At 35.8% G+C, this 18232-nt stretch overlaps 1 protein-coding gene across 1 annotated transcript in view; it reads left to right on the top strand.

Annotated features, from left to right (window-relative positions):
• KIF18A (kinesin family member 18A) overlaps positions 1-18232 on the top strand; it is a 46521-nt gene that overhangs the window by 19159 nt on the left and 9130 nt on the right. Inside the window, exons 10-13 of the mRNA XM_026121785.2 lie at positions 2047-2209; positions 6563-6727; positions 7882-8003; positions 9411-9646. Coding sequence (XP_025977570.1) covers positions 2047-2209; positions 6563-6727; positions 7882-8003; positions 9411-9646 — 686 coding nt within the window. The remainder of the gene's footprint in view (positions 1-2046; positions 2210-6562; positions 6728-7881; positions 8004-9410; positions 9647-18232) is intronic.

Raw genomic sequence — 18232 nt, 5'->3', positions numbered from 1 at the left:
TTGCATTATGTAAAAATCCCAAAGCTATACACTAGGTTCTAATGCTGTTGTTTCTGCTAACAGTTTGATTTACTTGTACTGCCTTCTTTTTGAGGAAAACAGTAAGAATGCTAGCTTTCAGCAGAATCACTTAAAAGGTCATTTTTGTGGGTAGATAGAACGTGGTTTTCATAACTGCCAGCAGCTGCTGCAACTGCTGGCAGGTATTCTTCAGTGGTATCCTTTTTGTGAGGTTTAAGAAGGGCGGGAACAAGAATTTCACAAAGGATTTCATTTACATCTGTAGGCTCTGTAGTTTCTATATTTATTTATACTTCTCTTTCTTTTGGGGGGGGGGGGCGGGCGGGGATGTTCCTGCCTGTCTTCTGATGTGATGGTACTTGAACAAACTGACATTTGATATATGAATTTGATGCTAAAGCCACGATTCCATAAGAAGGTTAAGTTTTGGTCTGAAAGTCGTCTTATTGGGTCTGTCCTTGAATATTTCATCACATACATATTTCTGGGAATTATTCAACTTGGTTTATTCATTTAACTTTTTTGTTGGCCCCATGAATGCATTTTTTTCATCTGGAGTACTTCCTGAAGAGAAAGTAATACTCCATTCCTCCAAAGTACAGGATTGCCTAACAAAACAAAAACATTAGTTGGAGTGTACACAATGTGATTCCATCCAAAATAAGTAAATATAATATCTGTCATATTTCAAACAGATTTGTTTTTTTAGCAACAGGTTAGAGTCTTGGAGAATTTTCAAGGGAAAGTAATATCTGTTAAACTTGTTTAGTTAAACTTAAGCCTGTTAAAGTTCCTGATATGTGTCACTTAATCTTTTTTTGGAGACGAAATTATACATTGTTTAGAAATGTACTATTCCCAACATATGTCTGGATGAAATCCAAAAAAGTGAATATAGCCATTATTTAAATAACTCCTTATTGTGCTTGTGAAACCTCTGTAGAAAGAATGGGGGGGGGGGAGGTGAGCGCAGATACTCTATCTATTGGATGCAGGTTGTCTTTGGCTTCATCTTAAAGTAAAAGACTGGGGTTTTACTGGGGAGAGGTGGCAGACCATCGTCTTCATCAGGAAAACGTAAACAGTTGGGGCGAACTTTTTTTTTTTTTTTTTTTTGAAGTACATGTTTTGTGTGGGGTTAAATGGGCTGTCTCCTCCTGTCCTCACGCTAACACTTTCTAGTGTAGCGTATGTACCAGGAGCTCTAAATGAGAGAAGGCTATGCACCTCTGTGCTCTCTTCTCTGCCTTCTGTTATGACTGTGTCTGACTCTGCTGAGACTGCATCATTTCACATACCCTTAAGTTTGGGATATCATATATACATATATACATATACATATATATATATATATATCATATCCTAAAATTATTTGGGATTTTTGTATTGTCATTATAAATACTCCTGTCTTACTAATCTTGGTGGGGAGGGGGTAATTGTTTTTCTTATAAGTGTCAGAGCACTCTCTTGCAGTGGTTACTTTCTATGGAAAATGCCTTCTAACTGAGGTTAGTCCTACTGGCATTCCAGAGGCTTCATAAACCTCTCATTCAGGTTATTTAAATTTCATTTTCAAAAAAGTGTTGGTTTCTAGGTCATGTTCATACTTCCGAGAGTCTTCCTGCATATTGGGGGGTCCGATGTCTTAAAGGTTAATTCAATTTGTATGATTTGCCCTTTATTTCATCCTGCATGTATGAGAAGAATCAGTCAAAGGGCAAGGTCACTTCAAAATGCTGGACATGCGCTATGCTAATTTGTTGGTCAGAGAATATTGTTAATCTTCTGGAATATTCATAGAGACACATATAAGCCTCTCCCCTTCTCTATAAAAGTCAGCAATAAAGAGGGTATTGCATTCTTTTCCTCCTCTTGAGGATCCCGTCAAGTTCATGTTACTCACAGTGCGCGTGATAAGTTAATTCCCCAATATTCACTTGCCAGTTTTGAAGACACTCTATTACGTCTTCCCTTCTGTTTGGCATAGGGTAGGGAGCCTTTATTCTAATGCTTTGCTTCTATTAGATACCAAGAAATCCTTAAAAATGTGTTCACAAACCGTGAAGAAATCAGAAAAGAATACCTCAAGTTGGAAATGCGTCTGAAAGAAAATACAATGAAGACATATTACCAGAAACAATATCATGAACAAATTCAACTGATGTGCTCTGAAGAAAGAGTAGAAAAGGTGAGTTTTCAGCAATGTGATACAACGTACCGTTCCTTTATTTTGCTATAGAAATGTATGTAATTTTACCTAAATATTTACATAATTAGTGTTGAATATTTAAACAGTTAAAATGGGACACAGGGATTATCACTCAGGTAACATTTTTTTCTATTTATATAGAAAATGTGGTGTTTGTCAGGTGTGCTATTTTCTTGCACAGCACAGGAAAGTGTTGATTTTAATATTGCTGCTAATCGTGAAAACTTTACAACTTGTCCTTACATAGGCTTGATTGTCATAGTTACTCTTAATATCTGACTAGATTTGAGAGACTTGTGGTGCTTTTTTCCAAAACACATTAATGTACGTATGGTGCAGATATTGGAGCCGTTATCAAACCTGAGAAATCAATCTGTGACATAATTCTCCTTATAGGAAAAGCATTGACAGTGTGCTAAATGAGACGGATTCTTATTGTTGGTGTTCTTGATTGTCACCTGCAAGCTTTTGGAGACTTGCTTAAGAATAGTCATGTGAAATAAAATAACTATGTTTAGTTGTCCTTTATTTTAAGAAAGAATTTTGGGGCTTAGTACAAATAATCACTGTTGCGCAGCATTGAATGCTCACATCTTTCTAGAATATCGAAGTATAGACAAGTAAGCATTTATCTTAGTCAGATTTTTTGATGCAGCTTGAATTAGGAAGATATGTTTTATGTAGGTATAAAGTTGGGGTTGGGACTGGTTTTGCTTAGTCATAGTAACAATCTGTATTTGGCCAAAAATGATATAGCTTCCCATATGACATTTTTTTCCCCAGTGATTCACATGAAATTTGGTCCTTAGATAAATGTCAAAGTGAAAATATGTCATTTTTTTCAGGCATGGTTTTTTCTTGTCACTAATGAAGATGTTTCAAGTGACTTATATATTCTAGAATTCTCTTTCATGCCATAGAAACTCTGAAGTAGTATTTCCTATCTTCTGCCACTTTTTCTTCTAAATGCTTCTTACAGTAGAGCATAGTTGTATTTTTATTTATAATGCAGAATTTTATATTCATACGCTATATTTCATACGAACACTTCTTATGGGTTGATTCACCACATATCAAATGTTGCCACTGCTGCATCAGATGTTGTTATTTTCAGTTAACTTATATGATTTAGTAAGGGTCAAGTGTCATTGTCCCATAAGTACAATGCCTTATTTATTAAAAAGGGTAAGTCACTATAATGATAAAATTAAATGTCCTTTTGAGACTCCTTTGGTTGGAACACATTGGATTTTAATTTGGAATCCAGTCATTTGATTATCAGAGTGACTGCTCACGTTTCCCTTGTGCACTGTAATGCTTGTGTTCTTCCATGCATTTTTCCACATTTGCTCTTTTCCTAAATGCCTCTGGGTTTTCTCTCTGTAAAATACACCGTGAGACCACAGGAGTATTTCCGAAATATTAATTTCTAAAGGAAGATATTTACTTACAGAGCATTTCTTATTTTACACTTAATTGTTCATGCTTGGTAACTAGCTGTGATAATCACATTAGCCAAGTTAACGTGCAGCAAAGATCTTACCTATGTTTGCCCAACCCCTGTTTGCAAATTTCAATTCAAAATGATAATTTTAGGAAGAAGAGGGGGGGAAAAAAAATAATGTATGAATTTAGACTAGCTTAATGTGTTTTAACAAATTCTTGTTGCGAAAATCTTGTTGTAAATTATCTTGTGAAACTTAAACCATTCTGGACCACTACTAGATCATTTCCTGTTTAAGAGCTTGGATACTGCCCCTGTATTTTAGTTATTTTTAAGAACCTTAGGTGGAGTAAATATTCATGTGATTTTGACATATGTTATCTTAAAGTTCTCTCCTTCTAATGCAATATTTGGTACTTGGCAATCCTTTTTGTTTTTTTTGTTTTTGATTTTTTAGACGTGTTCTGCACTGGCAGGTGCTAGTTCATTGTGATCCCAATGAGAAAGGCATTCACTCTCTGTAAAGAGTGCTTAAAATGCAATTTATTAGAGCTAATGCTACAAGGAGAAAAAGGTTTAGTATAGATAAGCTTACTCCTTCAGACACTGGGTACCCCGAGCTGTGCAGGATTGAACAGGCCTCCAATCATGGTGCAGCGCACCATGCAGATCTCATTTACCAAAAAGTTTGCCCGTTCGGTCTTTTGAGCTCTTACAGGATTTTCTTAAGACAATCCTGATCATCATCTAATGTCAGATGAAATGGATGTTCCCATGAGAAATTGCTGTTGCACTGTTTGAGAAAGACAGATAAAGGTGGTGTAATAGCCAATGCTAAGCGGGAGCTGCCAACAGGTTCCTTCATTAAACTTACCTGGTGAAGTTTATTCCATGGCCAAGAATTTGTGCAGCACAGTATAGGCCTGAAGGCCAAACGACACATGCAACAGAGCACAGCCCAGCACTAGCCTGTGCCTGCTCGGGTTAACTGTTATGCACATCATGACCTCTTCTATGTAGAATAGCCTTCTCGTTAGGATTACTGCATCATGGCAGAAACTAATTCTTCTCTGATAGGCTTTAAAAAGTATGTTAGGTGTGAAATCACTTCTCCAGTTCCAGTTGTCACTTTCAAACGTGTTTTACTGTCTGGGAAAGGAGCATGTTCCTGGAAAGCAGTCAGTCTATCTTGCTTTCAAATTTTCAATTTACTGTAATTGCTCGTGCTGGATCCAGATTTACATGTTAAGCATGTCCCAGTTCCTCAGCCTTGATGGGCCAATTTCTTCTAGATCGCCTGTGACTTCTGCAATTGCAAAAACAAAATAAGAACCAAGTGTCTTGTCTGGGAGTACATGTCTTCCAGATGTCATGTCCTGGTGCAGTTTTACAGCTAGCATGCTCGACTCCACCTGTCACTGCAGCACACTAACAGGATATGTCCCTGCTTCCTGGGAACCTGCCGGGAGGGTTTAACAAATAGCAGAATATGGTCATTACCACCTATAGTCGTACCGAGTACTTCTCTTTCATCATGTAAGTGTCAAAGACAAGCCTGCAAAACAATGCATTTGGATTTTTCCACTTCAGTGGTCCTGAAAACTTTCCCCTAGTGTCACTGAGTACAGAGGACCAGAGGTCTAGGGGAGCTTTGGTCTTGCACTGACCTTCTCCTGGTACTTTCCCTAAGGATCTGGCCCTTGCCTAGTAAGTGCTGGGAGCACTCACATGTTTAAAGTTTCTCTGCCATGCTGGTTCTGTGTTCTGCATTTTGCACACCACGTATTGAAGCAAGCATTTTGAAAAATCATCTTAGGAAATGCAGTCTGCATCTTCCTGCGTACTGTTCCTGTTTTCTGTTCTCCATTAGCTTTGGAAGAACAGCAGTTAGAGTAATCTGTGCTTCAGCTCAACATGAGGGAGCTACATACAGACTTTCTTCTGACTTTTCAAAGTGGAACCAGTTTGGCCTGCTCTTCTAAATACGTAGACTTATTACAGTTGATGCTCTTATTTAGAGAGTTATTCTTGAAACTGTATTAACCTAGAGATTCGTTATGTAATTTATACAAACTAATTGGGTTTTCCATGTTCATTTTTGTTGAGCGTAGCAAATAGACTTCAAACGTTTTTATTTTTGCTTTTTTTACCTACCTAAACTTCAGGCATAGCTGAACTCTGTGCACTCTGTCTAAGGTTAATGTTCTCTGTGACTAGTTGAAATCAAGTGACCTAATGTTGAAAGTACATTGCAAATTATAGTTGTTCTCTGAAATTAGAATAAAAGTCTCCTTTGCCTTGTTGAGACTGCCTCATACTCAGATGGCTTTTGCTGTTTTTGTGCTTTTTTTGTTGTCAAGCTTCAGAGAAGCTTTAGGAGAATTTTGATGCTTGGAAGTAGAGGATTTTACTTTTGCAAAATGTTTAATCCTTCTGTAGGCTTTTTTAGGTAATATTGCATTAAAAAACACAGCAGATAAAATTCCTTCTTCAAATTCCTACTTGAGTTACTAGAAATTCTTAAGTTATATGTTATATCTAGAAGCAAGGGTGTTTGTGTGTGTGCATATGTGCATGAGTATTTTTTCCAGTCTTCCCAGTTTCGAACAATCGTGACCTAGAACAGAAATTGATCAAAAACAGTGTATCATCCCTTAAGAGAATAATCAAATGACTATATTCTCTATTGGAAGGGCTTCCATGGAAAAAAGCATGAAAATATTTAAAAATAATTCAGTAATGCCCTCAAGAAAAACACACTATTATTAAATTGGTCAAAAATGTAAAATTTTTATGTCCCAGTAAATATAAAAGTCTGGAAAAATCCTTGTCACAGAGATGTTTGTGAACACTATTTGAAAGCCTCCCCTTCAATGTTGTCCTTTTAGGCCACATGCAAGCGGGATCATAGGCTTGCAATGCTTAGAACCCACCGCACACACATGCAGAAGAAGAAAGAAGAGGAGGTGAATCATTTTGAGGAAAATACAAATTGGCTGCATCGAGTTGAAAATGAAATGCGCCTCCTGGGTCAAGATGGGTGTATTCCGAAGGTAAAGTGCCTTTCACTTCAAGGGCAAATATCATGAATTGTAGGCAACATCTGATTATAGTTAAGAGTAGACCTCCCTTCTCTTTTCCCATCCTCTTGCTCATGTGGCTTCTGCTGTAACTAATTCTTTCAGGGTGTTTTTAAATTCTAGTGTTAGCTGTTTCAGTCCTTCTGTCCTGAAAGTACTTCATTGTTCATGCAAGTATTTCTGTTCATGGAAGTATACAATTGCATGCAAAAATACCTGCTAATGGTCAATGAACACAACATGGCTGAGCAGTTCAGGCAGCTGCTGGAGACTTCATCCTGCTCCTGGGCATACACTTCTGCTCCTGCCTTTACTATGGCTCCTGATGCTTGTCTAGCCATATAGCAACCTAATCTGCTAGCCTGTCAAAATCATTCTCCTTACTGGGGATTGGGTTGTTGGGAGGGTGCTAGGAGAGGGAAGGGAAGGGGAAAAGGAATGGTCAATAAAGTTCTTTCCCAAGTTTTAGTAAGTAGAATCTGCTCAGTTTGGCCTCAGACAAACAGCAGAGCTGGCTGACAGGAAGGGATGAAAGTGTGTGCAGGAAGAAAGCGAAGATGAAAAGAGTTGTTTCTCCCGCCTTTCAGTTTAAGCCAGCAACTCGTTTGGCTCAAACGATACGGTGTAATGAATATTTGCATGTCTTATGCATTGGCATGTATATTTTAATCGGACGACTACAATTTTTTGATACCTTAAAAGCAAGCTTAGTTTATTTCAAACAAGATATCAGCATGTCAGGAAGATGACTGAATGTAGTGAAGACTTGTCCCAGACAGTGTCACTGAAATCCAGACATGGAGCAAGTACATAGGAAAATAGGCAAGCGTATTTTTGGGCATACACACATAAACATAGAGTTGTGGCTATTGGGTTCTTAATGCTAATTGCAACACACCCATTTGTTTCTGAAAAGAAACCTACAAGGTACTATTTAGGTATGTAAATGAAAATCAAGCAATTATACTTTTCTCCTGTAAAACCTTATTGTAATAATATAAATGAATTCTATCCTAGCTTTTCAATATAGGACCTATTAATATGCTTATTTATAGTTTAAATTTCAGTTTCTCATTTTTCAGTTTGATGTTTATCGGTTTTTTTGTTGCTGTTACTAATTTCCCAAGGAACTCTCTAAAGATCTTCAGTGTTGTCATTTAAACCTAGAAGTTAAAGACTTGAAAGCCCAGATTGAGCACATGTTGTCATTGGTGTCCCTTCAAGAGCAGCACCATAAGCAGACAGAAAAGTAAGTACATTCTCATAGCAAGCCTAGGATGACTTCCATTCTGATATTTGTAACTTCAGAAGGTATATCTATAGAATTCAGATTTAGTTGATTCAGAAGCGAGATTTTTCTCAAACTTTTCTCTAGGTTAGAATTGCATTTTCTTAGCAAAAAGATCTGGGAAATAATTATCAGTTCATAACTCCTGATCTCTACCCACCATGGTTTAGTGAAACCTAAGAACATACTGTAGAGCTTCTCACTTCTATTTCACTTTTTTTTTTTTTTTTTGTAGTTTTTACAAGTTGTGCAAGGTGATTCATTTTCCACCTCTGTGCTGAACACTGGTACAGATTTTTAGATATGTTATCCTTTAATTCTGTGAACTGTAGTCATTGATTACATTTACCTGTATTAAAAATTGTTACTGTAGAACTGCTATATAGCTACTCAGACTCAAAAAGTTGAATTTGGTGGTACATATCAACTCTTTTTCAACTATCAGTCGCTTGAAGCTGTTCAAGATTAGCTTTCAAGCACGATAAAAAGAAAGGGAAGTAATCACAAATCTGTGTAGTAAATGAAAATTAAATTTATAACGAAATAATTCCAAAATGATGTAATCAGCTTTTATTCATGCTTGGGAGGATAGGAAAAGGTTGTTACTACGTGACAAAAAAGCAAATATGTGAACCTGCAAAATGGAAAGCAAAATTCTTAAAACTCATTTTTTTTTGTAATTACTAAGTTGTTTCATTGCTTTTTTTCCCTAATATATTTGTGCATGTGTGTGTATAAAAGATACATATGTGTGTACACCCCCTCCCTTCACTGTTCTTTCAACCTAGAGTTCAGTCTTGCAACTGATTCTGCAGGTAAAGCATTCCTGTCTTAACACAGAATTCCCAAACTTCTCTCATTATAATTTGGATTCCAGTTGTGCATGGATCTAAATGTGCTCTATTGTGTAATTTAGGTTCCTAGTGTTCTAAATTTATTTGGAATAGACTTCTGATTAGGATCTACGCACATCTAATTAAAATATTTGGCTTAAACCACATTATTTGGTTTAAACTGTTCATTTCTCTAATAATTAATTTTAGAAGGTAAGAACTTCAATCAAGACATATTGACTGTATTTGGGGGGGGGGCATTGAGAGACTGAAGCTGTAAGAAAAACAAGACATAATTAGTTAATAAAAATTAATAGTCCAATACAAGATTTGACAAAAGAGAAAAAATCACTGAACTAGTCATGAATATATCTACTCAGTGTTATAGTATTTTCAAAAAAATAATTCTACAGCAGAACTACTGAAATTAAACAACAACAACAAAAAATCCTGTTCCTAATATTGGCAGTTCTAGTAAGCCTCCGATTAGTTACAACATAGTCATGTGTTTGTCTTGCCTTTTGTTGTTTTATAGAGTACTAAATGCTTTGCTTCCAATTCTTCGCAAACAATACCTGACTTTGAAAGAAGCTGGGTTGACAAATACTTTAATTGAAGCTGAATTTGCAGAGGTTGAGCAGCTGATTCAAAGACAAAAATCGGTAGTTTGGGCTGACCAAACTGGAGATGAGGAACAGAATCAAAAACATCCAGAGACGTCAGTTATTTTTGTATTTCCACAACTCGTGAGCAATCCAAACACCCCGTGCCGTAAGTACATAACTGGTATCAGGTTAACCTTCTATAAATTATATACCATTTTTCACTGGATGTGGTAAATTGCTCGACTTTTTCAGTGGTTGTACATGCTCTGCACACAGATAATGCCCTTCTGTTGTTGTAACGTGCCCCATATATCAGTGTTTCTAGATTCGATGAGTGGTTTTAAAAAATAAAAATAAATAAATAAAGATTCAAATGGAATTACTTTTCATATGACACAGATGGAAAAAAGTATCATAGTGTCAGTAAGTACTCTAATACTGTTGCAGTGATTTTGAAATGAAGCAACTAAATGTTTTCAGACAGTTTGAAGTATCTTTGAGGGGGATGAGCTTTGGTGTTTATTATAGGTTGACATGGAATTAATTTAATACAGTATTTTATAAGTTTACTTTTCTAAGATATCAAAGGATTCTGTATTTCTACCATGGAATTAACTGTGCTGCTGCATCCTGATGGCCCTATTTTCCCCATTACTCTGTGTAGCTGCCTTCTCTTTAGATTTTTTTTTTCCCTCACAGACAACTATTAAAGGAGTTGCACTGTACTCTTAGCCTGGGTGCAAAGGGATGAAGAATCCTTCGAGTAAGCTTTGCTCTGAGGGATGAGAAGTAAAATCTCAAATGGACAGTTCTCAACAGGGCAGCTGCTCTGGGCCAATGTGTGTGCTGCCTGGCTAGAATGAAGATGTTCAACACACTGGAGCTTCCTGATAACAGCTAATAATCTATAACAATGGAAGCTATCCATAGCTATCCAGGGAAAGGCATATTAATAATGCTTCAGTTTCTCAAAAGCTGGTAGACCTGAAAGAGCAGTGACCCCTGGAGCACTGTGCAATTAGTTACCTTCTTCCTTTAGTCACAGCTAGCTCTGGGGTTGGGAGTTATTCTGTAAAAACCAGTTCTTTCTCTGTTCCCATTAAATGCACTATACTATTTTAGCAGATGTTTGTACTCCTATTGATCATATTGGAGATATGACTCCCGTTATTTGGCTGTCTGCAATGTAAAGGTTAGATTGTGTTGGGGGTGGGTTAGGTTGGAATTTTTAGCACTTCAGGGGAGAGAAAGGAAAGGAAGGTGTCTCTATTACCTGCTCTGCCTATCTCAGTCAGAGGAGGGAGAGATTCAGCAAAGCTGAAAGCAGTTGCTGGCTTGCCCTGTTTTCATTCCTGCCTAGAGTGAGGGCAGTTGTAAATTTTAATTCTCCCTGCTCTCTGACACTGATAAGCTTCCGGTTCTCTTCCATAATTAATCTACCTCTGTTCCACCTTTCTTCAAATTCTGTCTTCTAAGAGGTCAGGTCTGTTCCTCCTGAAATTAATACTAAAATTACTATTATTAAAATTGTACGGGATCTTTTAAGACATAAATATTCTATTCCCTTAAAACCGTTAGACTTAATTTGAGGGATTACATTGGAAGTTTTATGTAGAAGTTTTACAATTATTCCCTTGTTCTCAATGTTTTTGAACTGCATGCTCACCTAAGTAAACAGATGCCATCTTTTTCAGTTAAAAGGCAGTTGATTTTTCAGCAATAAATGGTGTCTTTGCCTGAAGATGTCCATGGAAATCTTTTGTGATGGTGTTGGGTTTTTTTTGTTTGTTTGTTTTGTTTGTTTGTTTTTTATTGGTCTTTGGAATGGGAAGCGGAAGACATTAGTTTCCTTCCTTTCCCTTCCTTTCCCTTCTTGATAGATACAGCAGAAAATGTGGTAGGAACAGCTGTTCTCCTAACAGTCTCTGCTCAGAAAAGAGAAATTCTTCTTAAACAGTGTTTTTACAGTATCATTTTAATCTTAATGTGTCCTTACATAAAATACTATTGGTGTTGAGGCAGTCATTTCCATACATATTGGGAGGTGAGAGTGGAAAAAAGTAATCCATTTACCAGCTTAAAAAAAAAGTGTTGTAAAAATTGTTTGATAGACAAGAAACATAAAGAAATAGCTCTTCCTCAATTGTTTGTTAGAATTCAGTTCTAAAAGAGTCAACTATTAAGCAGTTGTTATGCTATAGAAATACATTTCTCTTCCACAGGATGTAATACCAAAACTTTTTAGCGATAACATAAATTAGAAAAATACCATTAGCATGGGAAAATGTGAAGTAGTACAAGGCAAACATTCTAATCAGAAATAGGAAGGATGTAGTAATTTCTCCTTTCCTTTAAAGACGCAATAAATTATTCAAGAATCCAATTCCTTCTCCCTAAAGTCATCTCAAAAGTATGCTTTGCAAATGTTAGCAAAAGCTGACCTAAGAACTTGGTGAACAAATAAAAAGGAAGATTTATACAGATCCACTCACACCTTTGGTGCATTGATATCTTGTTTATAATTTGTTCAAGATGTTTGAAAGGAAATAGTGTTTTGCATCCACATTTTTAAAAAAAAAAAAAAAAAAAAAAAAAAAAAAGCTGACCACCTGTTACACAGTGGTCATTATTCCTTATTTAAAAATCTGTTTTTCACATATAACTGCACATTCTTCAACTTGTCAGCAGGAAAGAGCAATACAGTTAATTTCTTGGCTTTTGATTATTTTACATGTCGTAAGTTGAGAGCAGTTTTTGTTTTGTTTTTAATCTCACGTTTCATATAAATGTGTTTAATTGTGGCAATATCTTAGAAGTTTCATTTTGAAATATTTTTGGGGAGGAGATAGAAAAGCTAATTCATGGCAATAGTGTTTCATTCATATTACATAGAATTATGTATGATAACTCTTTAATGTACAATGAGCTTAGAGCATCTGACAGGAAAGGTGTGTACTAGATCAGCTGGTAATAAATGTGATGTATGGTTCTTGAACACACATACAGGCATACTTGAAAGAATACTTGGGGAGAGAGAGAATTCGTTGGCAAAAATGAAATATGCTGGTCATGTAGAAAATAATAGTGGCTGTACAGTAAGACTTACAAGGAAAATATGACTTCCTCTCCAGTGAAGGCATATGAAGTTAATAATTACATTTCTTTTGTTGGACTTAAAAGTATTTAACGATATATGTAATAGCCATGTGTTACCCATATTTGGAAATTTCAAATTCATTACTCTAATAATCTACAAGTTATTATTTAGTTACTATGTGTTTAAGATGGTAGCAGTACAGAAAAACATCTGTACTTAAAGGAAACTGCTGAATTCTCCACCTCATAAAGCATGAGGTGCTAATCATTGCAGAAAACTTTTTTATGATACGGTAAACTTTAGCTGGCAGTCCTGTTAGAGGGCAACTGTGAAATTTGACATAATTGAAACATAAATTATTTGTTATTGAGTGGTTTAACTTAAACTGGGATGCTCTAAGTCACATAAACAACTTTTCTTTGTTTGTAACTTTTCTGACTATAAGCCTCTCCCCCAAAATCTGAGGCAGCTGAACCATTTCTGTGGATCAGGAAAAGCTATAAAAGTAGGGCTTTACCTTTTCATGGGTTACTTTGGGAATTAATTACATTCCACTAGTTGATCGTAAAGAAGGAAGCCAAATTAGTAGTTGATCTAGAAAAAGAATCTAAAAAAAGGCAGTCACAATAAGGGTGAAAGTAGGGATTTTTAATCCAGGTTTTGCTGAAAGCAAATTTCTTACGGAATGGAGTTTTGAAAAATATATTCCAAGTGAATTTATCTTATTGTGTGAAGGTAAATAAGTTTAAATATGTTCTTGATATTAGCTTTTTATAAGATATTTATTTCTATCAGGAATTTCAAAATACTAAAGACTTCAGTTGATTTCCAGTCATGCATGAATCTTTGTTTCCAATGAAGACATTTTTTTCTGTGGATAAGCTCTCCTATATGTTAAGTGGTGTAAAGCCCAACTGGAATAGGAAAGGCCATTCATTCAACATATCTGTTTCTATGTTCAAATTATCGAGAGAGTCAATTCTTGTGCTAAAAACTCCGTTTTTTTAGAGAAAGTTAATTAAAGCTTATTGACTTTGCCAAAGCACATGTATCTTTTCGCTACAGGTTATAACATACTTCATTAAAGCTAAAGTGTGCAACTTCATGCACAACCCAACCATTTATGTTGCGTAAAATGGAAGCTACGAAAACAGTGTAAATTTATTTAAAAAATGATTCAGGCATCCATTCTGGGGTGTTTGGTTAATGGAGAGCCAAACAGTGTTCACAGAGCAAGGACTGTTGGGTGGGTGAAGAGCTGTGACTGGTATTTGCAAGTATTTCTGTGAATAGGAAAGTTCTTGGCATTGTTTCAGGCATCCCATTTCCGGAAGCGTTACTGTACATTAGTATTGAGAGAACAGAATTGATTTACAGGAAAAAAAATGGCATCCATTACCTCTCCTAGTGGCAAACATCTGAAACTAAAGTCAATTTATTACTTTCCACGGCAGAAAAAAATGGGATGTAGTTGTGTGTAGTAAAAGAATAGATTAAAAACAGGAAAAGCATAATTCTCACATATAGGAAAGACTTGTCATATGTGGAAGAGCTTTTTCACACTGCATGTCCTGTATGACTTAATTTTTTTTCATGCTGTGTGAAATAGTACTCATGACCACCGGGACCCATAAGAATGCAGCCTGGCTTTTAGCCTTTTTCCTCATCACAGTCGTTGTTTGCAATACTGTTGTTAAATTGGCCGCACTGATGCTTTTGGGTCACATGAATATTAAATAATTGAAATTCATTCACTAGAGTTCATTCGCAATTTGGAATTCCATGACTCAGTTGTTAGAAGAATCAAAATGTATGATTAGTATAGTAATTGGATCAATCATTGGTAGCCCAGAAATGTTTATTGAAATGAATATATTAATATTTGACTTCACTTTAGCAGAACAACCTGGCAGACTTAATTTAGCACAGTTTCCAGAAATAATCCCCTTATGCATGTATTAACATGAGTTACAGAAGAAGAAAAAGTCTTGGCCACTACTTTGTCCCAAACCTCAATTAGAGTTCACCCAATTCATCACGGTTGTCTTAGCAGAAGTGAGCAGGGCTCATGACGTGACTCATGCTTTCTAAATAGCGTGTCCTGCTTTTCTTATTAACTCAGGCTGCTGTAGATAGCTAATACTGGTATGTTTCTCTCTTGATAAATCAATTCTTCTGAGGAGTCTTTTGGGACAGTTAATATGACAAAGCAATGACCAAAACCATCTCATACTGTTTGGCAGGGGGTAGTTGGCAGGTGGGAGGATGACTTTTATTTTAAATTTCGGAGTGACACTTTTTTTGTTGTTGTTGTAGACATGAATTGGGTAAGAAAAATAGTATCTTAAAAGAATGCTGACAGTTATCTTTTTACAATGATCAACCTGAAATTAAAAATCAGTAAATATGCAAGTGGTCTAGTCCCTAAAGCACATTTAGAATAACGCTTATTTTTTTTAAAGGATAAGAACTGTAGTCAAGAAAACTAGCTAAGGGGATATTTTTGCATTTTTCTGTTTAGCTAATCCTTTTACATAGTGATTCACTTTTGTGTATGGAATAAACTTAATATTCTTGAAGCATGATGGTCATCTTATGGAGAATATTGAACTTGCCACAAAATATGAAGCAAATAAAACCTATAGACATTTCTTTTGTGCCTTATTATAGAAGAGGTTTGAGGGGACTTTTTTTTGGAGGTGGTGGTTTTTGTCTTTAAGTGTTTGCATTACTTTTCTACTTAATGGCTAGCACTGGAGATCCATTTAGGAACCAATTAGATTTGTTCTGAAAAAAATATAAATAGCCATACTTGGTCCGTCACTATGTCGTCTTCAATATCCTATATTTAGAAATTGCCAGTAACACACTTGTGAGAAAGACTGTGATAACAAGGCAAGTCTAGGGTCAGCTGACTTGCAATTTCCAGTTCAGGAAGTCTCACTGGAACAATCCCATGTAATAACTGCAAGTAAACTTCTATCTTATAAGTTTGTGTTTTAAAATATATATGTATATATAAAAATCCCACAGGATGCTGCAGTGAGTTCAACAGTAGAATTGTGATGTGTGAAGTTAGTATTTCTTTTTGAATTAAAATTGTTATGTTTTTTGAATAGAGTAGCTGTTTGTTATTGCAAAAAAAAAAAAAAAAAAAAAGCCCTTGTTAACCTTGTATATTCCCTCTGTTGGAATTTTTTAATTTATTTTTGTTCTCCTAGTCAAGGATATACTGTTATCCCAATTTCCTGTTTATTTACTGATACATTTGAGGGAAAAAGATAAAGCATGTGCTAAAACTTATTATGTAGACATACATCCCACCTGCAAGCACTCAACAATATCATGCTAATATTGAGTATACTGGGAGAAAGCATTGCCCGAAATTGTCATACAAATAATTTTATAAAGAAAAATTCAAGTTGGCTCCACCCCAGGTTTGACATTGTCTTGGCTCTCCCTAAAGAGATTTTAAGGGAAAAGTATAAATTAAAAGTATAAAAAGTATATAAATATAAAGTATATAAAAGTATATAAATTAAAGTATAAAAGTATAAAGTATATCCTTTCAGATGCTTGTTCTGAAACCACAGTTTCAGGGTCCTGCTGAGTGGATTTGGGGATCTTACAGCTATTATGAATGTGTGCTATGGGAAATGATCCAGTTCAGCATCATTTGGGGGGAAAATGTTAATGTAAATGTTCTCAAGGACAAAGTTAAGAAGTGAAGGAAAAATATCTCTCCAGAGATCCTATATGGTCACTTTAATCCATCTGTGGGTTTTTTGGCACTCTCAAACAGTAACTGGTCAAATTTCTGCATGTGGGCTTCCTCCAGGCCATTAAAGTGAGTCTGAGTCGACCACACTTAAGTGTTCCAACCTTCCATGTTTCTCAATAGACTAAAGCAACTCTTCTCTTGCTTCTTTAGTGACAGTGTTAACCATGAAGGCTTTCTGCAAACTTTGTTTCTGGCTTTCTAGTTTAATTTCTTGGAGATATCCTATGTTAATGAAATGAAGAAGCATTCTTGATTCTAGATTTCTAGATATGTAGATATAGATATGGACAATTGTACACGTTTTGTCCCCATTTTTCTAGTGGGTCTGTAGCAAACTTTGGCTTAGTTGTATGGTCTGCTGAGCTGTCCCACTTACTCTGTGCTTAGATATTTTTCCTCTGTCCATCAAGACTACACATCTGTTTTTGGTAGACATGTCCTGGTATGAAATCACATTTCTCAGGTCTCCTTTTCTGTACTGGTTTAACACTGAGAGTTCATATTTGCCACTGACAGCAATTAAGTCCTTTACTCTGGAGCGTTTTCTTCTTCCTATTCTCTCCTCAGATAGGATTTAAGGAACTAGTTCATCCAAGTTTTAGCTGTTGCAGTATAAGCCAAGTGGTGACAGATACCAACCGTTTTCCAAAATTATTTACTAAAATGTTTAATGCTTGTTTAGATGAAGTTATGCTAAGATTGAGAAATAGAAGGTGCAGTGATTGTGCAGATATTTCAGTTCTAGATGTTGTATTTGTGTCAGCCTGCAGTACTAGTTTTCTCTCTATATATGTTTGTGTGTGTGTGTGTATATGTATCAAAGTATGCATCTAAATATCACTGTTTTTTAAAAATATTGGATAACCTTTGAAGTATCTTAAAGTGAGCTCTTGAGCTCTCACAGAAAAGATATTGGTTATTCTCTGCTTGACGTATATGTACAACAGCAAACCTGGTTTTTGAGGTGGTTGTTGTGGAGTGGAAACATTTTCTTTTGACATAATGCCAAGAAACCTAGTGATGTCTCACAGATCAGGAACACAGTGGAAACTGGAAAAAGAAAAATGCAGACTGTGTTACTATGAGACAATTGGACACATCTTGTCAAGTCCACGTCCACATTAGGAAGTAGAGTGGATCAGTGGAGAGACAGTCAGTACCTGACATCAACAATTTATGCGTTTGGGGATTTTTTTTGTTGATTTATTACAAACTAGCTTTAATGTGGTCTCACAAGTGAAATATCCCTTTGATGCTAGACTGTGTTTGGAAGATGTTTAGTTTCATCCAAAAGAAATCCAGTTCACACATGAGAACCATGAGACCATGCCCCTCTCTGAATTGGAATGGGATATGCTGATATCATTGGCAGAAGGATATCAAGATCCTGGTATTTTAACAACATTTTGAATCTACAGGAAGTAGAAAAGTTTGCACTTGTCAAAACATAAAGGAAGGATGTTGCAGTAATCTAAAGAATGAAGTGTGTGGATTTGAAGTCTGTGTGAATGATTAAGAGAGGTATATCTCAGGTTTTGTGGGAAAAGGGGAAAAAAAAAACAAACAACCTGCAAGCTGGACACATCAAGTATGGATCTATGGAGAAGAATGATATGAAGATGATAACACACTAATGGGTTCAACTGAAACAGAGTTAAATATGATGTTGCTGGTGATATTTTTGTTTAGTATGTTGGGAGCAAATTAATGCTTTCACAAAAAGCTTTGGGAAGGGACACTCCTTGAATGTTTTATGCTTTCCACTATTTAACTGGCAAGAGGAGCTAGTTTTGTATTAACTTGTTCTTGCTATGAAGTTTATTCCAATGATAAATAGATTTTAAAAATAGGTCTGGGGTTTTACTAATGGCTTA

Source organism: Dromaius novaehollandiae, chromosome 5 (genome assembly GCF_036370855.1).
Source record: "Dromaius novaehollandiae isolate bDroNov1 chromosome 5, bDroNov1.hap1, whole genome shotgun sequence".
Taxonomy (NCBI): domain Eukaryota; kingdom Metazoa; phylum Chordata; class Aves; order Casuariiformes; family Dromaiidae; genus Dromaius; species Dromaius novaehollandiae.
This window is presented reverse-complemented; position numbering and strand designations above follow the sequence as displayed.